We start from the raw sequence: 21,289 nt of genomic DNA on the forward strand, positions 1-21,289 counted from the left end.
ATCTTTGTGGTTATCAATGTCAAAGTTGAGGTTGTTTTCTGAAAATGTCCCTAATGTTAAACAAGATGGATCTTCTTCTTCTTGAGTCAGAACACTGAATGAATTGACTCAAGTGACCCAGGTCACTACGAAGAACCAAATCCACCACCGCTAGTTAGAACGAGCGGGAGCTAGGACTTTTAGGTGATGCTATAATTCAAAGGTAAACACCTGACGTAGACGTGAGATAGTGTTTTATGATGTGGCATTAGAATTGACGTAGATGTGAGATAGTGTTTTATGATGTGGCATTAAACGTTATGTATGAGTTCATAATCATATGCCTGAGGGCGTGTCCAATATTTGTACTTGGTGTGGTTGGAAGTTGGGCCCTTCAGCAACACTAGAGCAGTGGATCCCATCATAACACTCATAGTTTAGATAGACGAAACACCCAGACTAGCCTGGAGTTAACGTACATACTCATGTCTGTTCAACATCCCTCCGAGTGTAGGATGAAAATATGAAAATATTTGTATTAGAATGTCTACAGCGGAACTTAAAAAATGTACATTTCTGGACACTTTTGAAAATGAAACCAGAAAAAAACAAAAAAGATGGAGTTTTCATTTTCACTTCATGTCCGACAGTCATGGGTGACATGGGGTTTTTGAGACGGCGCCCCTGAGCTCTGGTGACCTGATGTAATGTAACGGTGGTGCTTTTTAGTGGCTTATGTGATTTGACAGATTAAAAATAAAAAAAACGTTTGTGTGAGATTGGTTGTGAGTGAGAGGGTTCATTCCACGGTCTGTGTGATAATACAGTATGTGAGGCGCTGAAGCACCATCCACTCCATGAACGTGCTAATGCGAAAGCTCGAAAACCCCGCACTAATGAACCACATTTCCACCAGATTTGGTGACAGGGACTAATGACGATTAAATCGCAAAGATTTGATGACTTAGTGACTAAAGTGAGTCTTTGGGCGGGTTAAAATGAGGTGTGAAAGGAAAAAAATTCAACTCTCGTAGTAGTACCTCGATGAAATACGGTTCTAATGGCCTTTTATTTTCTTCCCATCAAACCCCCTGCTGAGTGAAAATACTACGTGTTCATCAAGAAGGTCATAATCACAAAACATTGAGTGTCTCCTACCAATGTATCGAGATAAATATAAAATCAAAAACAGGACTTTTAGAGCATTGTTTCCCAATCTTTTTTGAGCCACGGCACATATATCAACACGAAACAAAAAATCTCACAAAAAATTCATGTAATAAAATGTAATTACCTTCTAGTTTAAATGAGCTCATAATTGATTCAAATCTTGTCCTGTTTAGTCGAAGAGAACAATGATATAGTGGCAGGAATTGAAGAAAGATCATTTTCGAATAATTTTGCGAATTCAGTTTGATCCATCAGCCCAAATGCAAGTGAACAGGCCAGTAAGATAGTAGCCTAACTAGTTTGAGAGGAGAACTGCGATGGAAGACTCTAAAATCCTGACCGGACGCAATTTCCAAGCCTAGAAAAAAAAAAACATGTCTGAGGGGGAAAACAGGACGTCTAGTTACCCTGGTGAGCTATGTTAGTGTACAGCTGTCAGCTAACTAATTTAGCCAACTACACAATGCAGACTATGTAGGTAACACTAGTTACTGGTCATCAAACATAAGGGAAGGAAAAACAACCTCCATGTGTTTCTTTAAAATGCAGGGTGAATTCTGGAAACCGGAAACTGTATCGTACTGAGGGAGGCAGAGAGGAGACTTAAAATAAAATGAGTCCTTACTTTGTTCTATTTCAAAAAGTTCACCCAAAAAAGACCAGCGGAGTTCACAGCGGCTAGCGTGCTGAGCCCTGATTGGTGTGCTTTGGGGGCATCCGCTTTTACCTCTCATTATTTGATGATTGCTTTGATAAAAAGGAAATTTAATAAAGCAAAAAGTATGAATTTTCACTTTGAAATATCTTGGGAGTTGAAGCGTAAAGTCTGACCAAAAAAAATGAGCACATTCATTTAGCTAAATATTTGATCTGTCAAAGAAAACAACGATGCTATGCATCTGTTTGAGATGCATTTTAAAATACAAGAGGATTCAAATATTTGTTTTTTTTTCCAGCTCCGAGTCAAAAAGGTGTTTTTTCTTTACTTAAGGTGACTGCATGTTTCCGACGTTGAAGGGACAAAAAAAAAAAAAAACGGGTTACGATATCTAGATAAATATGAGGACAAATAATCTATTTGAGACATGTCTGCAGTTCTAACACAAGAACTGGTCAAACCATCCAATCACCCTGAGGCTCTTTGTCCTTCATCCAGCCCTGACAAGCACGCACTGGCAGCTCTGCCTGTTGTGACTGAAGCTACAGACGGATCGCCTGTCCGTCTGCCTCTCGCACTGCAAACAAAGTTACAAACTCCGGAGCGTCACAAAGACTCGCCCTGCTGGCTTTTCTTGGCAAAACAAACAGGAAAGTGACGTGGGTCTGCGCTCTGAGCTGGAAAAGTAAACTGATGCAAGTTGACAATCCGCATAATTTTTCATTTTTAAAACGATGCGTTATTTTTCTTTAACAGACTGCCTGACGCTCGGGGAGCGCAGTGGATCATGAGCTATAACGTTACAAAAAGTGACCTCATGACGCGTGATGATATTTTTTTTTTTTAACAGACTGTCTGACGCAGTGGATCATAAGCTATGACGTTTTAATAAAGTGACCTCATGACGCGTGATGATATCAGTAGAGTCTAACTGTAAGCTAATGTCACTTTGACAGTTGTGAGCAGCCACACACTAATTAATCTTGTATTTTGTTATTTTGATGATCCGACAGTGACCAAATAATTCTGTGCAAAATCGCAACGTTGACAATCTTTTCAAAGGCTTCCATGATAATAATAAAAGAAGGAACATTTGGAGTTGGATTTCTTGGACTGGTGTTGGCCGTATCTACTGACTGTATGTAAAAGATGGACGTCCTATCACAGTCTCATTTTTTTTTTAGGATCACCAAAGTGTCAGTTTGAAGTTTTTGTAGCCTCTACTGGTAATTCAAACCAAAAAAAAAACAAAAAAAACAACCCAAATTGACCCTTTAAGGTTGACCCTTAAAAAAAACTAGCTCAAACAATAGATACAAAGATGCTAGGCTAAGCTTAATTCAAGCTAATTCCCTGTATTTTTTGTGTAAAAACTGACAAAAATGCCTTGGTTTAAAATGTATAGAAATAAACAATAACATAAACAAACAAATGTTTGAAATTCTCGAAAGAAAAACCCAGAACCACCCCTCTACCCCGAGCACATCGACTGCGTGACAAGAGCATGAGATTTACAAGACCCCCCCCTTCCTTTATGCCTCCGCAGAGATTTCCAGGAATTCGTGATAATAGGATTGAGCAGCAATTAGGACGAAATCTGGGAGAGTTAGAGGACCTGGACCAAGAGGAATTCTGGACACACGACAGATGGGAATTAAACCGACAGCTGGATGTAAATATATAAAAATATGGAAGCGGTCCGTCATTGCTCCATATGATGCAGTCGGTTCTGCAGTTGAATTTAAAAAAAAAAAAAAAAAAAAAAGGGACGTCCGTGAAAAACGCAGGACAGAACTGTTCTGTTTTAGGAAAGTACAGGCCTTTAAATATTATATTTAAAACAGAATCACCTTCTTATTCTTCTTCTTCTTCACACCCCCACCCATTCACCTCTACTTCCTCCCGGCACCATATATGGTCACGTCGCCGTGGCCGTGTCCCAGTGTGGGAGCCTGGAGGCAGACTGACCCACTGCTGTGCTGCTGCTGCTGCTGCTGCTGAGCTGCTGCTGTGCTGCGGCTTCTGCTGCCTCACCACAGCCGTGATTCTCCGCCTCATCACATTTCTGTGCCTTTTCACTCACAGGCAAACACCACTGTTACTTCTGACTGAGGTAGAGCTAAGAATAGACACCAGAACAGCCTCTTACATAACGCCACAGCCGCACTGCATTGTGGGACGCGATGGCATTTGCTTCACCAAGTGAGAAGTGCTACCACTGTGCAGATATGGGGTTGTTTTTTTTTTTTATAATGCCCCTGCTGGGCACAGTATTATTCATCGTTTAACACCGTGGCACAATTTTAGCTTTTATAAATGCAAAGAGTTCCTAGAAGGCTGTTTTTAATGCAATGAAAATCAATTCTGTTCAATTTGTAATATACCTAATATACACTTTCAAAACATTATCTTTTTAAAAAAAAAAAAATTAAAAAAAAAAATCTCAGGACATTATTGATTTTTTCAATTCAATTCTTGTTGACATTTTTTAAGCTGATCAACAGTCTGTGTTTACTGCACCAGACATTTTCACTTACAGACTGATATGGAACGTGGCCAGGCCTGTAAAACACATCACACTGTCCGTACACCTAGCTAAGCTAAACGTCCTGATAAACCATCCTGGGCAACATGTCATCATCTCAGGGTGGTGATCAGATATTATGGAGTTTATACAGTCGGATTAAAGCACAATAATGTTCCCGTCAGTTCCTGTTTATCTGCTGCGAAGGCAATAAAAGTCTTCACAAGTGAGGGGAAAAAGTCCAAAGTTTCTCCGGAAGGATTGCGTTAATTAGAGCCAGATTAAAACAGACTTCCTGACTCCTCGACGATAACACCGACTATCAACACGCAATCCATCCATAAACCTTCACTGGGCTCTTCCTCTTTTTATCTTGCTTGTCTAACATATTCATCTCTCTACCTCTACTCAACCAATGTCCAAATGGCTCTTTGTTATGCTGAGTTGTGATATTTTCATCTTCGTCAGGCGTTCTTCAGACGTGAAGAAAACTTAATTTTCCACGTGCAACTTCCTATCAATGCATCCAATCAAATCCCTCAAATTGCCAACATTACTCTACGCCTAGGCGTTGCCAGCTCAAAATCTGATTGGTCAATGAAACTCATTCATTTGAGGCTCCCAGCACCAGCTCTACTTTTTCTGAAGGGCAGATTTTTTTTCCCCCCTGGCAACATGGAACTGAAATAAGATTGGATACAAAACTGGAGTATATTCACCTGGATGGAACCATGAGACGATGAGAACAAAGGAGGCTGTATTCTTTTAGAAATGTTCATGATAAATAGGCCTTCGCTGGCCTTGACGATCTAACACTGACACGGTGGCACACTTTGAAACCACCTCCAATGCCCGTGGCCCTGTTACTCATTTGGTTTCCTTAAAAATGCAAGAAATCAACCCAGCATCTCTCCATTATGTCCACCAACCCTTCACTCTCTGCTCATTGATGCTAATGTTTAAATGCCGAACTGAAGCCTCTTGGATCAGAGTTCAAACATCTCCTCTCCTTCTAGGTCATATTTGTCAAACTCAAGGCCCGGGGGCCGGGTCAGGAGTAGGTAGATGGAGCGTTGGTGTGAACTGAGATGGAAAAGTCATGCATAAAGGCTAAAATGCTACAATGCTTTTAGCATTTTCTACACCATCTATTGGGGGAACGTGGGTATTGCAGGAAAAAAAAGGCAGAAGTATAATGATAATATAAATAAATTATATCATTTGGAAAAATGTTGCGGGCCGGACTAAAACGCTGAATGGGCCGCATCCGGCCCCCGGGCCTTAGTTTGCCCTTAGCTAGTTACCAACATACCCAATGTTTTTGTAAACCTTTTGCTATTTCTATCTTAACTTTAAAATATATTTTATAGCTGCATTTCAGCTCTCGGACTTTTTCACCAACTATAACTTCATTACCTATCGCAATACACATTCATATATATATATATATAAAACACGCTGCTTGTGGTACGCCGTCTTTCACGACAACAATAGCCAGACCAAAGCCGTTTTTTTTCCTCTCTTTTATCAAACGCCGTGCGAAGTTATTTATAACAAGCAGAGTGTTCAATTAGAGACTGAAAGTAGAATTATTAAAGCTCTTCCCCCAGAGAAGTAAGTGCAGTTTTCATTGTGCATCAGCTTGAGGTGTTGAGGGCTATAATTATCAACAGGGCATATTTGTGCATCCTTCCTCCTCCCACTCTGCCTCCCGCTAGCCGTGCACTGCCTCCTCCTCCTCGTCCTCGTCCTCTTCCTCCACAGCCAGTCTGTACTGTCATGGGGAGGTAAGAGTCATGGCAGATGGTCAAGAGGAACTACGGCTCACCAAACACAGGGAAAGGTACGTGGTAGAGCACTTGGCCATGTGACAAAGAACACTTTGTTACTACGATACAGTCCAAAATAACAACAAAACACAACACATGGTCGGTGCGGCTGCCGAGTGAGAGAACACAGTGTTTCACAGAGGAGGAGGAGGAGGAGGAGGAAGGGGAGAATAATCTGCCTCTTCTTTTTTTAAATTCTGGTTCCCCGCAGAAACTTTTTAACCTAATAATCATGTCAAGAAGATATACTGGCGTATGAATTTATATTTGCTCAAGTTGGATTATCTAACAGTCAGATTCATGCTTATAACAGAGGAGAGCATACGTGTCAAACTTGAGGCTCGGGGGCCAAATGCGGCCCGCCAAGCCATTTTTTTTGGGCCGCGGGGGGTTTAAAAGAACTTTATAATAAAAACAAAGTCCATGCAGCAGAGTTTATCAACCTATGAAATTTTTTTTTATTACACAGCAATGAACTATATTTGTTGCTTGAATAAATAATAATCAATTGCATAAAACATGTATTTGTCTGTTATGGAGGAGCTACATCTATACCAGACTCTGGTCTGTTTGTATCAAAGTCTGAATAACTTTTATTTTAAAATATTCTCTTTGAATGAAGTCAATTAGAAAAAAATTAAGCACAATTTTTCACTATGTCCCACTGCCGGCCGATACCAAATGACCTATGGACTGGTACTGGTCCACGAACCAGGGGTTGGGGACCCCTGATCTATACAGTCTTCCATTTAAAACCGGCCCTTCAACAGGACATTTTGACTTGTAACTTGTTTTTTAATTTGCTGTTGACAATGACAAAATGGTCCATTTGCTTTCATGTCCAAATTGCCAGCTACATAGTGTGAGACTTTGGATCCGAAAATGGTAGTAAAAATGTTACCAAAGTTATAGAAAGACTTAATATTTAGTAACTTAGTAACTTCCTTTTTTTGTGGACACAAAATATTTTTGTTTTTTTTGCTATTTGGATTCCTTTAATAATTCATAGCTACACTCATGTGTTAGCAGCGTCACTAAAACAGACAAATATATATATCTGACATAAGGTAGTTTGAATTTTTAACAGTACAAACTGACTCCTGACCCTTGAAGTCTCGAGCTTCTCTCATTCCCACAGACCGTATCGACTTTTGTTATTCCTGCGCATCACTTCCAGTTAAATCTAGCAGAGGAAGTTGAGGAAATCAGATCCAGGAGCGAGGAGGATATGAAGATGGGAGGGGACGGATGGTTCGGAGATAAGAGTGGAGGAGGACCAAACCAGTGGTTTAAGGTGATGCCCTTATTTTGGATTTTTTTTTTTTACACAAACCACCAGCAGGGTTTTCACAGAAATCACTCGAAGAGCAACAGTTGTGGGTCATACAATCCCAGGTCAGAGAAGTATCTCAAAGGTATAACTTAAATATTTTATTCAGGGGTTGGGCCGGACTAGTACAATTACAACATAATTACGTATAAATAACAACAAAGTCCATGTTTTCCCCTTTGTTTTCATGCTAAGAAGTACAAGTATATTCGATGAATCTTAATTATATGTGATTATAATATATTTTGTTAAATGACTTATAATGAAATATAATTTTACAAAACATATCCTGAACCTGGAGTGATTGTGTATTTTTCAAAAGTTTTCAAAAATAATTAAACGGGCCGGATTGAAACCCCAAGCGGGCCGGTTTTGGCCTGCGGGCCGTATGTTTGACACCCCTGCATTAAAATTATTTCGTTAATCTTTGTTGTCAATGTTGCTCCAGACTGTAATTGGGACAATAGAGAAAGAAAGTTTCACGTTATTTGCATAATTTCGATACAACCTATTTTCTTAATGAACATTTTTTAAATTGTCAACATCCAGGACGAGGACACGAATTTCAGTTCTTACATATTCATCACTGACTGATGAATATGTCAGGAGAACACAGTTAGCGGTGCTATCATCATCTGGAGTTTTAACAGGAAGTGCTTTCAGTCACCTTTTTCAGATACTGACAAAAGTAAAAAAAAAAAATTGGATATCCGTTTTTTTTTTTTTTTTTGGTTTTTGTTCTCTGCAGGTTTGTTGAACATTTGAATTGAGATGTTAGAGAGATCGTCTTTGTGTGCCTGCCTCTGCTGTCATCACTGTCCCCGCTCTAAACAAAAGCAGAGCGCCAGCAGTGACTCAGAGTGTTAAAGTTTCAGCGCTGAGGTCAGAGGAGCGCTGGGCTCCTTTCACCGTCTCTGGCCGAAGCCGAAGCTGACGCTCATTGGACTAACTTGATGCAGCAAACAGATTTAAAAGCTCGGCTTTATTGCGCAAGAAAAAGCAACTGCCACAAACAATTAGTGGCGCTATAAAGATGCAGGCAGGCATTAACACACGCACTAAAATAAAAAAACAACACACACACACACATCTAACACAGCGTCTGCCTGAAACTGGAGCACTTGTCCCTGAGTCCTGTCTCTAAATAGCGTTAGCAAGAGATGCTAATTTAATGAGAGTCAAACCCACAGGGACGAACCAAAAGATTCCACCGCCTACGTGTTCAAACATGTGGAGAATATCTGTGTTTGCGAAACTCAAAGATGCATTTTTTTTCAGCCTGGAAAAAAAAAAAAAAAAAAAAGAAGACCCTTTTTATGGATTTACCATTTCACTGATTTCTAAAGCCGTCTTTAAGGGTCAAGTGGGGATTTTAGTTTTTTTTAAAATCAAATTTGTTCAAATAAAAGTTTGAAGAGTTAACACAGGCATGGGCAAACTAAGGCCCGGGGACCCGATGTGGCCCGTTCAGCTTTTTAATCCGGCCCGCCAAACATTTCTAAATGATATAATTTATTTATATTATCATTATACTTCTGCCTTTTCCCTGAAATACCCATGTTTCCCCAATAGATGGTGTAGAAAATGATAAAAAGCATTTTAGCCTTTTAGCCTTTATGCATGAATTTTTCATGTCATTTACCTTAGTTCTGCTCCTGACCCGCCCCCCGTGTTCAATTTTAGGACAATTGTGGCCCATGAGTCAAAAACAAAACCAAACCCATATATATAAAGATACATAAAGCAACTGCTAAACGTTTGCTTGACCACACCATTAAAAATACAGGTCTTACCGAGGCGTAAAAAAAATGCAAACGTTGTACAGCACTTATGCGTTGATGCAACGGACATTGTTAGATGGACATGTCGGAGAGAAATGAATTTAAATTTAGAATATAAATTTAAAATAAAAAAATGGACAGACACCACAGGCCAGGCACACCTTTTGGACATCTGTCTATCCCACGTCAAAAGAGTATTTAATACAATTTGTCTTTTCTGAAATGGAGTTTTCAAATGAGAGACATTTTTTCCCCCTCATGATGTAACTGGACATCTGTGTCCTGCTCAGCTCGGCAGGCCATTAGACCAGTAAGAAAGTCCAGCGCTGTGCTGCTCGACTTCAAGTGTTGAATTGAACGTACATGCCAAATAACTTGTCAACGTTGATCCACAACTGGAATTGCGGAGAAAAAAAAAAGGGGGGGCCAAGAAGAATTTTGTTTATGTCACACGCTTCTTCTTCTTCCTGCACTTTGTTTCATACGTCCCCGTTCTCTTGCGTCAGTCTCTCCTTGGCTCCGGTCCTGAGATCTCCATGGAAACAAGGTCTACTTCAGTCGGCACAGATGCAGAGAGACACAGCGAAGGCAAAGAGTGAGTCGGACTACGGCGAGAACCAGTTGACACTAAACCTCCTGACGTATAATGAAATACTAAGTTGGTCGGCCAATTGGTTTGACTTTTTCCTGACTGACTGACGGAATCCATCTTTTCTCAAATAAAGGTTGAAACTATCTATAGTAGGTATTTCCTTGGGAACGTTTGCGTAGATTTTGCCCGTTTCATAACAGAAAAGAAAAAATGTGACATTTAATAAAAGTCGTTTCCTGGCAAAATACAACGTTATTCACGTCACGTTAAATGTCCTTTAACGTTTCTATGCGGTATACGCGGTCTCTTATAGTGTTCCAAAGACGTTCCATAGTGTAGCGGTTAGCATGCCTTACACACAGAGGGTCCTGGGTTTGAGCCCCACTGGAACCACATATTTAATGCCGTCTTCCGTGCCAGCCTACGTGGGTCATGTACAATTTTATTTACGTTTCTAATCTTAAAATAAGCTATTAGTCAGGCCGGGCTGACTTTAACTTTATCTGATCTCCGTGTAAACAGCACACGCTATCCCGGTAACCATGGTTACCTGCGCACGGCACAGAGCTAGTGCGGGAATTTTCTTTTTTTGTTGGGTTCCGACGTAAAGCAGAAGGTGACCGTTTTTGTCGGGCAAAAAGTTCCGACGTAAAGCAGAAGGTGACCGTTAAGTAAATCGAGGTAAACACGAGGACGGCGTGAACTCCCCTCCATCCCGGTAACAACCGACCTTACTGGTCCTGACTTGGTCAGCTGACCCATGGAGGCACAGGGGAGAAGACCAACAGTCAATCTCCACTGATTTACAGCCAAAGCGTTAGCACAGCGGTGTCAAACTCATTTCCACCAGGGGGCCACATCATCAATACAGTTCCCCTTGAAGGGCCGGTTGTAACTGGAAGACTGTATAGATCGAGGGTCATCAACCCACGGTCTGCGGGCCAGTACCAGTCCATAGGTCATTTGGTACCGGGCCGCAGTGGGACACAGACTAATACAATGTTTCTACAGATATCGTCCATTGCTGTGTAATAAAAAAGGGTAAGGTTAAGGAACTCTGCTGCATGGACTTTACTAAGCTCCCGTGGGCCACACAAGACGGCTCGGCGGGCCGCATTTGGCCCCCGGGCCTTGAGTTTGAAACATATGTGTTAGCATAATTACAACAGATTAAGTCAAATCATTTCCCCCTTTTATCTCTCCACTGCCATTTCAATAATTGCTCGTCAAGCAACTGACAGTTGTAGTGCGTCAGTAGGTATGAATTGAAAAAGGCCAGAAATGCGAAAGTGTACGACCTAACATTAAGTCTTTTCATGACTCCTTCTAACTTAAGATACCATTATCATAATAGCACATTAAAGGATACGTCGAAATGAGCTGCAGGTCAAAAGGCCGCTGAGCAACTGCGCAACTGACTCACCACCACCTCAGATAACAGGAAGCGGGGCTGCTAGCTCCACCCGGCCTGCTACTGTACGGGGTACCTTTAAAGGCCGTACACCCTGCGACATGAATTATAATCTTGGGTGGGTTTGTCTCCAAAAAAAGCCATCGTCCCAAATACTTCTGTCTGATAAATGTCCGTTTGGGGGCCAACTCCTCATGCCTGTGGAACACGGTATGTAACACAAACTTGTTTTTTTTTTTTTTTTTAAACACGGTATGTAACACAAACTTTTTTAAAAGGAAACACGAGCAGAGGCAGAAGCAGCGGACAGATGTGACAAATGCACTGACCTTTGACTGACCGGGAAAAGAATAGATATCCTGTGGGGAATTTAGGAAGGTGTTTAAGTGTTGGTCTTCTGCTGCGACTTCTAATTACGTGATTATAAATCTTGATTAAACCTTAAAATCAATCATGAATCAGTTATGGCCGTGGGGGTGGACGGGGGCGGGAGTTGGTTTCAGTTCAAACCCTTAACACCGCTGCCAAAAAAATCAAGGCAGCGCTGCCGAGTCAGATGTCCTGCAGAGGCTGATTGCGAACCTCGTTAGACTCTTTGACTACAATACCGGTTTAATAGCAGAATTATATTCTATATTTAATGAATTAATAGAGACCCCCGGCCAATCGTTGATGGGAGATTCTAATTCTCAATGATGTTAACCGTCGGGACGTATAGTCGCTGACCAGTTCCCATGGGAACCAGTTGGCGACATTTCCCCCCCCCGATTGCGCTACATTCGCTCTCTTTAGTTCGTGTGGTTTGTTTGTCCCAGAACATGACGTGGCGGCCGCGTCGGTGTAGGTGAGTGACGTAGGTACTTTGGTTTTTTTTTTTTTGTTCTGTACAGTATCTGCAGGTTGCCCAGACCTCTGACGTAAACGGAGGACCCCCTGTGGACAGAGTGGCACATTACCTGGCTATTTGTGGTTCTTGACCAAAGACTGTATATAGGACATGTACATGGCCATCTGTTTAAGAAAAAAAAACTGCAGGTTGCCCAAGTAGGTCAGCATGTGTTTTTGTACATGTTTTGGAGTAACTGTGAAAATGTTGTCACCATAAATAAAATTGGCGTCTTATTCAATCCAGAAACTCAGAAGCTTCATACTGTGGCAAACGACGCTGTCCGCCTGACATTCATTGTATTTGAAATTCAATCCAGAAAACTCAGAAGCTTCAATACACCATGGCAAACGACGCTGTCCGCCTGACATTTCCTGTCTTATATTAGAAGGTGAAACCATTCGTGTGGCGTATCTGTTATCACACCTGCCTTACACATCTGTCTTACACACACAAGGTCCTGGGTTTGAGCCCCAGAGGAACCACATACTTGATGGAGCCTCCTGCGTGTCAGCATGTGACTTGCAACCACAAAGACAGTAGTGACACAAAAAAAAAAAAAAAAAAAAAAATCACTGAAAAGTGTGACCTGCATGTAAAAGACCTTAAAAAAAGTATAAAGGAAGAGCTTGTTTTCCTCCCAGTCATTTCTGCACTTTATGACTTCTCAAGGATGAAACATCATTTCCTATAATAAAAACATAAAAGTGGGAGGAGCAAAGATGTTTCCATTGGTGCACACTTTTTGCTGACCTTAACTTAGTCTGACCGTATCTCTGAATTATGCACCTTTTTTGTTCCAGACAGTAAGGGGGAAAAAAAAAAGAGAGGTGTTACTTCACCACTCACATACTAACCTGCGACTCAAGTATGTCTGAATACCTTCCCTGAAAGTTTATTCTGGCAGCCACGCCTACCTTGCATGCAGAACTTGAGCTCTTTGGCATCGGTGACCGTGCTCGCTGGCATCCTGTCTGGAACCTTTTTGCTCATGCGGCTGTAGTTTCTCCTCTTCTTGGTCTCGCCCCACAGGTTGGAGCCGCCGTGCATGCTGGGAATGTTGAGCACAGCGATGCCCTCTAAGGAGGTGTTGCTGAGGTCCAGGATGATTCCATCGCACTGCAACAGAAATCGAGGATCACGGCGCCAGACAATGGATACTAATTGACGAGAGCATAGTAAGAGGTTCTGTTAACAGAAAGATTTACACGGAAGATAACGCAGCTGTTACGTTTAACAACAAAGCCTTAGTTATTGTCTCGCCGAGTAAAATATAATTCCTCATTTTATGTAGCGCTGATTTTTACGACCCGGAGATTTATCTGTGCCCTGATGCAGAGCTTGTGCAGGAGCCAAGTTTGCAGCTCCGTGTTTATTAACGGCAATAAAACCGAGCAGTAAGTTAGCTGATGTCTAAACATCAGAGCATAAAAAAAATGAACCCATATAAAACAACACCATCTGCCACTTTTGGCCTTTCTCTGAAGTTCACCGTTTCTGTCCTCATCTGGATTCAAAACATAATTAAAAGCAGAACCAAGAGAAATTCTCAATGACAGAGCGGGAGCTGAGTCATGGATGTTACTGAATAAAAGCTCAACTTCACTGCGGAGCCACGGGGACATGACCAGGCCTTTAACATTAGAGACACCGTTTACTTTATTCACAATATGAACCATGATGATAGAAAAGTCTGATAATTGATACATATTTATTAGGATTTTACAGAAATATTTGCTTTTTTTTTCTCCCTGTATCATATGCATGTAAATGTGAGGGAAAACATAAGCCCCGTTCAGGCCATGTTTACATGACGACAATATGATACAATATGTCTGCAGTAGGCCCTGCATATAGAGCGCCCGGCACAAAATAGAAAAAAACTCCAGTCCATGTAGTACCTATGCCAGGCCTGTATGTGTAAACAGAGCCTCAGACAAAGTCATGATCTTGAAGCACGCTCTAAAATACTGTAATAGTCATGATCTTCTATTCCTGTTGTAATGAAGGGGTTAATAAAAAAGGGCCACACAAAACAGCTAGGTGGGCCGCTTTTGGCCCCCCGGGCCTTGAGTTTGACACACATGGTCTAAACGCAGCGCTATAGCAGAATATAGAAGCCTCAGACAAAGTCATGATCTTGAAGGTAGAAGTTAAAGGTGTGACTCTGGATGTGGTCTGTGCTTAGGAACCTTAGGTTTAACGTCAAGTGAGACCTTCACTCACCTCCACTTCTATGCATTCGTTGAGCTTCTTGCAGGTGGCAGATATGGTCTCAGTGGTTCCAAACTCAAAGTACCAGAGCTTGTTCTTCATTCTGAGAGGACAAAGGGAAAAATTGAAGACATCATTTTTGTCTTAAAAACATTACAAGAACACTTCTTGACTTGATGGAACGATGCGTTTTGGGTCCAACATATTTAATCTCTCCCCCTCCCTCGGGTCTAGATTTGTCAGAAACTGACAACTGAGTACAACCAGTGACGATGACGGCGCCGAGGTCACAGGTCAACACATGGTGCAGATACCAAAACCCACACATAAATAAGCCGAAGAACAATGTGTTTAAACAGGTCGTACTGTTGTTACCTGAGTTTTCATCAAAGCAAAAACGACTGGTGCTCTTACACCAGACGTTTACTGTAAATGTTTACTGTAAATGTCGCTGATATCGCCGTCCAAACCTTGTTGCTTTGAGAGTAATTTCTTTTTGCGATGACATAAATATCGTCCTTGGTGCAGAGATATTGATTCCCAACATTCGACACTGGAAGTGTACCATTTTAAAAAACACTTTTCTAAGGCGTCTGGGGCTTTCAGCTTGCCTGCTAACAGCACGAAAGAGTGCTACTCTGAGGTCAAAACGGATCGATTTCAGCTAGATTACAGCGCAACCACTTGGAGTTACACAGTACTACTTTGCAAAGATATAATATAAAATAAAATCATTTATTATTATTATTATTAATTTAATATTCACAATTATTTTGATTTTTTATTGAAATTACAATTGTTCAAAGCAATTATTCGCTGGTTTGCTATATATAATTTGCTATAATTGAACTTGAACTTTTTGTACGTTAAACCGACAAGAAATACATTAAAACAAAGTGATTAAAGATAAATAATAATGTTACCTGTTATATCGTTTTTTCTTTTTGTGTTACTGTATTTCAAACTTTGTTTCTGAAATGACTCTTCTTTTGTTTACTACATTTTCCAGGGTGCCATGAACGCACCACGGTGTAGCGCATGCGCAGTATGTTCTCTGCTGTCGTGTTAGGAGTTGGTCGGTGGCTTAGATTTTGCCGGGTTTAGCAGAGTTCTTCCCGGAGCAGTCGGTAGGTTCTGCTGTGCGTTTTGGCCGTTTTTGATAGCTAACGGCGAATCATAATTTTGTGTTGGGTTGCAGAGGGACAACTGTCCAGTCTAATTGGATACAAATGTAATGTAACCCACACAGTAATGGGGAAGCCCTCCAACATGAAGCCCACGCTCAGAGGTGATCAGGTTGACGTGAGTCGAGGTTAAAGAGAATTAAGGTCACCTTCCCTCATGTGAGCCTCAGTCTGGTTTGATCCGGCTGTGGATGATGTTTGACGGAGCAACACCGTCGGTATTTGATGATCTGACAGCAGGTTCACTGACATCTGCTGGTAGTGACAACACCGCTATTGACACAACAGCTCTGTGTCATGTGGGTGGAGAGGCACCGAGCCTGTCAGCCAGGATGACGTCAAATACAAATACAAGACGTGAATCCGGGATGTTCAATGACGGGGGTGCTGCCCCAGTTGTGGCCCTTGTATGGGGCCCTAATGCGTCACTGAGAACAGGGGTTCCAAACCTGCGGTCCGTACGTCGTTTGGTACCGGGACAAAGTGGGCCACGGTCTAGCAGCTCATTCAGACTCTGATGCTAACGGAATAAAGACTGAAAGATGTTTTATTTTGAAAATGTATCGATCCTTCAACGATGGCGCGGTGTTACCGGTCCGCAGTAACGGCTGATACCGACCGACCTTTTTCCTTGGTACAAACAAGGTTGGAGACCGCTGTTTTAGATGATATCTCTGTCATGGTTCTTTGACGTGGTACAATACATTCACCTATCTACGAAGACTAATTTCTCGCCTCCCCATTGAGCTCCGCAAACTAACTTTACTTTTAGTTTTTTTTTTTTTGGATCTTTTTGTGGATTAATTCTAAATTGATTTTTGGCCAACTGAAATGAAAAAAAAAAGAAGAAGTTATTTACGCTATTCTTTGCTAACTCGTGTTTCCTTACAGCCATCCTTTAACACGTAGAAGAAGGTGATATTTAAAAAGTTTTAAGTCTTATTGAGTTACCTTCAAGTATCTTATGTAAATTACGGCTTGATCTGTTCACTTCTTAAGGAACTAGGGCAGGTTGTAAATGGAAGACTGTATAGATCAGAGGTCCCCAACCTGTGGTCCGCGGACCAGTACCAGTCCATAGGTCATTTGGTGCCGGGCCGCAGTGAAAAAATGTACTTTATTTTTCACTAATTTACTTCATTCAAAGAAAATCCAGTCATATCCATTTCCTTTTTTTTTCTTAAAGATAATCTGAGAATATTTTAGAATAATATCTCAAAAAACAACTTTTAAAATTTAAATTCTTCTCAAGCTCCCACACAAAACAGCTCAGCGGGCCACATTTGGCCCCCGGGCCTTTGGTTTGACACATGTAAACTAAGGTGGTTATTTAAGGAACTTCCTTCCTTTTCGAAAAGTTGGACTTGATTTGAGAGGCAACACGTGGCACATGCCATTACGGTACAGTAAATCTGTGTAATTATTGTTAATTTATCAGCGGGCGTAAAGGAAACGTCTGAAGGCTCGATACTTGTCGACAGTTCCCCGCTAATTGTCTTCCTGTCCCTCGTTCTCTGTCTTCCACCGTAATCCCTCCTCTGAAACCTAGTCTGCAGTCAGATCAGAGGATTATGAGCATATTTGAGATCACCATTAGTCAGAGCTGTGACTCTGAGCGAGCGGAGCCGCCAAACCTCATTACGCTGCCTCCCCTTGAGACACGCTGTGAAAAAAAAAAAAATGCAATTAACTCGTCATTTTTTCCCCCCTCCCTCTTCTCTGATGAACAGAGTGCAACAGGGACACACTTTGCTTGGATAAGCCTCTAATTCCATTATTTCCCTGTTCCTCCCAAAAAAACCTGTGGAACAAAATGGATCTAAAAGGCAGATGGGACTCTTTGTCAACTGGGCAACAGCATTTTCCTGATCAGGTTTTTAGATCCAAAGGCTAAAAACAGAACCCTGGGGCAATAACTGGCACAGGAATTGTAATGGATTTAATGGATGATTAAAGAAATTGTTTGGGTTTTTTTTCCCCCCTAGAATGGATACTGTTAAGAGAAGTCGACTGTTAGAGATTAGAGCTGAAAAAAGATATTCTACTAAAAAGCTAGAATTATGTGTTTTAATCATGAAAATGTGTTTAAAAATAACCTTTTGTATTTTGACCATGTGTATATGTTTATTTTAAAGCAGGTCTCGGAGAAAATATAATAATAAATGTGGGTATACCTTTAATATATTATTATATATATATTATATATATTATATATATTACAAGATTTGGTACAAAATTGATCAATTTTCTATGTATTAAGTATAAAATCATCATTAATAAATATAATAAAACTTCTGTAAATTGTTGGAAGAAAAAGACAAATAGCAGAAGGGATAATCAAAATGTAAAAATGTCAAGAAAAATATTAGCAGCGAGTGTAAGAGAGCATTCAGCTTTTTCGTGGATTTTAGTCATTACTGAGCATCTTGATGAAAAGATGGCCTCGGAAATACCTCAACTCAAACTTATAAAAAAAAAAAAGATTTCACGCTATGATGGTTAGGTAAAATAACATTAGGTAAGATGTGACATATGCAATTTTACCATGAAATTTAGTTTAGTTTTGGCCTATTTGCCCAAAGCCACGGTTTATATAAAATGTTAGTAAATCTGAACACAGGTCTACCATTGTGATCAGTAAACAGTAAAGTAAACAGCCCATGAAGTGTGTGCCTATGGTATTACCACAATGCAAAACATCTGGCTGCCAGCATGAACACCGGAGCTGACCAGTTAGCCCGAAACAGACCAGAAGACAGGATTCAAAGCTAAAAAAAAAAGTCTTAAAAAAAAGTCAAAACTCAAAAAAGTTAAATACAATTGCAGTAATTCCACAGTGAGTTTAGAAAAATCATGTAAATCGTCATATATAAGTCATATAAACATAGATGAAAAATAAGCATTTCTGTTGTCCAGGCTCACATACATGAATATTCATTGATAAAACCATAAACAAAATAGAATCACCTCAGCTCACTCTATGTAAAATATTGCATTAAAATGTGATGGGAATTAATAGATTACAGCCTCTTATTAGAGGCAATAATATTCTAATCATGTTCTACCACTATCTTATGTGTCGAATCTTTTAGGACGGGGTGTCAAACTCATTCTGGTTCATAAATAACAAATAAATAACAAAAAGTTTCCCCGTTAGCTAAATCTTCATATTTAGTGAAATATAATTTTACAAAACATTTCCTGAACATAAAGTGTTATGTGTATTATTTCATTTTCAGAATTCATCAATCGGGCCAGAATGAAACCCCAAGCGGACCGGGTTTGGCCCACGGGCCGCATGTTTGGCACCCCAGACAAATCATCTGTCCCTATGTTGATCAAACTGCAGCGAATGATTTTAAAGAAAAACCCCTTCAAACAGGAAATGCCTTTTTGTTGGGTTTGTCTATAAATAAAAAAATAAAAGTGGACAGAGTCACACGGCCTCAGTGTGGCTAAGAAACAAAGGGGGAAAAAAAAACAACAACAACAACAACAACAACATTAAGATGTTGTGCCGAGGAACAACTGCAGGGGAGAAACCACAGCGCCTGCAGTGTTTGGGAACAGAGGTCACAAATGTGCTGACACTTGATCCCTGCTTATCCACTCAGGTGCTGAGTTTCACTGGCCCACTCTCATACAGCAGACTACGGGGCCTAACGCAGCTTATGTCAAACGCTAACGGGCGGCGTCCACATTAAGTGATATAAGAGGAACAAAAACTGATTTCAATGAAGAAAAAAATGTAATGCTGTCCCCAGTGTGCCAAACTATAGCAATTTTTGAAATGATTTCTTTTATATAAAAATTCTAAGCTCAACTGTTGGATACATGTAGGTGACATGGCTTCCTCATGCGTTACTGTGTATTTTTCCTCTAAACAGGATCCCATTTTCAGCACCCACTGCTCACAGATTAACATGTAAGAATCCAATCATCTGTGTCCCCTAAACGCTGTCTGTCTGTTGTTTGTCTCTGATTTGGATTGGTCTATGCCAGCAGGGGGCAAACTTTCTGACTCGCGGACAACAATTGACCTGAAATTAAACGGGGGGGGTCAGGAGCAGATAGATGGAGCGTTCGTGTGAACTAAGATAAATGACATGTAAAAGTCGTGCAAAAATGCTAAAAAGCTTTTATAATTTTCTACGCCATCTACTGGGGAAACCTGGGTATTGCAGGGAAAAGGCAGACGTATAGTATAGTATATGATAATATAAATAAATTATATAACTTGGAAAAGTTTGGTGCGTCGAATTAAAAAACTGAACGGGCCACATCCGGCCCCCGGGCCTTAGTTTAGCCCACGCCTGGTCTATGCAATACATAAAGAAGGGATTTTTTAAAAAATGTAATTAATTGGACTACAAATGTGTTCACGCTTCGACAGTGGTTTGTTAATGAAAGAACATGGTGCTGTTGGCAGGTTAAGTCTCAAAAAGAAAGGAGACAATTTGTCTCCGTGTTTCTAAAAGCAGCTCCTCCTTCCTTCACACACACTCCCACGTTCACACACCCTGAATGACAGCCATTGTCCTCAAGTGAGAAGTCATTAACACCTGGCCTGTGGACTCCTGCAGGTCTCTGACCATTAGATCCTCTGTGAAGACCCACTGTCCCAGGTGTCGGCAGTCAGACAGACGTCCAACAGAACAAACAAGAGGGGGGGCCGTGTTACTGACTCACAAAGACAATGTGGGAGTGTGATTGACAGGCGGAGGACACTGGAGCACTGAGGCGGGTGCTGCCTGTGGCCCCGGGGCCCCTCTAACCGGGGTCAAAGGTGATTAATGATCTGCCCAGGCTTGGAGAAGACGAAAACTGTCCACCAATCTCCACACTTACTCCTCCTTTTCACATCCACAGCCCTGTTCTCTGAGTGGGTGACGTACGTGCTGCCAAAACATCCGTCAGGCTACAATGAAACAGTTGCAGCTGTCCGTCATGTGTCTGCTGCTCTGTGGAAGTCCTGAAGACCAAAAAAAAAAAAACCCCAGAGAAGAACAACCAGCTAGTGTTGGCTTCCTGAGAAATGCTAACGTCGTGGGCTGGTGTTATTAAAGGGAGGGTTCGTTGATGGAGCGGAGAAAAGCACAACAGTCGAAGAATACTGGTCTACTGAGCGTGTCAGAGGTCATATCTGAAACTGACCAATCACAGCCCATGCAGTGATTCCTACTGTTGTAACGGTGTGTGAATAAGACGTAGCGATGCTAGCGTGGTTGGGGGACTGCGTGGTATCAAACGAAATTTGGGGTTTCCTTGACTTCTATTCTTCATATTTGTTATCTACAAAGAGGTGGGCGAAGCACGCAGAGATGGGCGGAGTAGTCATTACCATATAGAAGTACTCCTATCAAAGAAGTCCCTTCAGACCAGAAGTGTAAAGGTTCCAGCTGTGCACCACCTTTGTTCATTCTTAGTTTAATCCTTTGACCACAGCATGTAGCCAACACCAAAACCATAGCAATTTGCACGAAAGTAGCATAATATGTTCCCTTTAATTCACCTCGGCTCCATGATGTTAACACCTAACACAAAGCTTTACTGCTTATGTAGGTCTGTCAGAAATTTTTTAGAACCAGAGACGAGATCCTCCAGGACTCGTCATAGGTCGTTATTAAAAAACTGAGTTAAGCTGCGACGCACCGCCGGATCTTCCATTCACGTGGACCCGGCACAAAAATTGTTTAGTGTTTAATCAGAGCTGCTAAATACAACTCCAGAG

General features: G+C 41.1%; 1 protein-coding gene across 6 annotated transcripts in view; it reads right to left on the minus strand.

The window, feature by feature from the left end:
• dgkg (diacylglycerol kinase, gamma) overlaps window positions 1–21,289 on the minus strand; it is a 77,371-nt gene that overhangs the window by 5,042 nt on the left and 51,040 nt on the right. For all 6 annotated transcript variants that reach the window (XM_025063534.1, XM_025063536.1, XM_008327966.3 and 3 more), the window contains 2 exons: window positions 14,387–14,477; window positions 13,078–13,279 (listed from right to left, as the gene is read on the minus strand). In XM_025063534.1, the coding sequence (XP_024919302.1) occupies window positions 13,078–13,279; window positions 14,387–14,477 (293 nt within the window). The remainder of the gene's footprint in view (window positions 1–13,077; window positions 13,280–14,386; window positions 14,478–21,289) is intronic.

This window comes from Cynoglossus semilaevis, chromosome 16 (genome assembly GCF_000523025.1).
Source record: "Cynoglossus semilaevis isolate Cse_v1.0 chromosome 16, Cse_v1.0, whole genome shotgun sequence".
NCBI lineage: Eukaryota > Metazoa > Chordata > Actinopteri > Pleuronectiformes > Cynoglossidae > Cynoglossus > Cynoglossus semilaevis.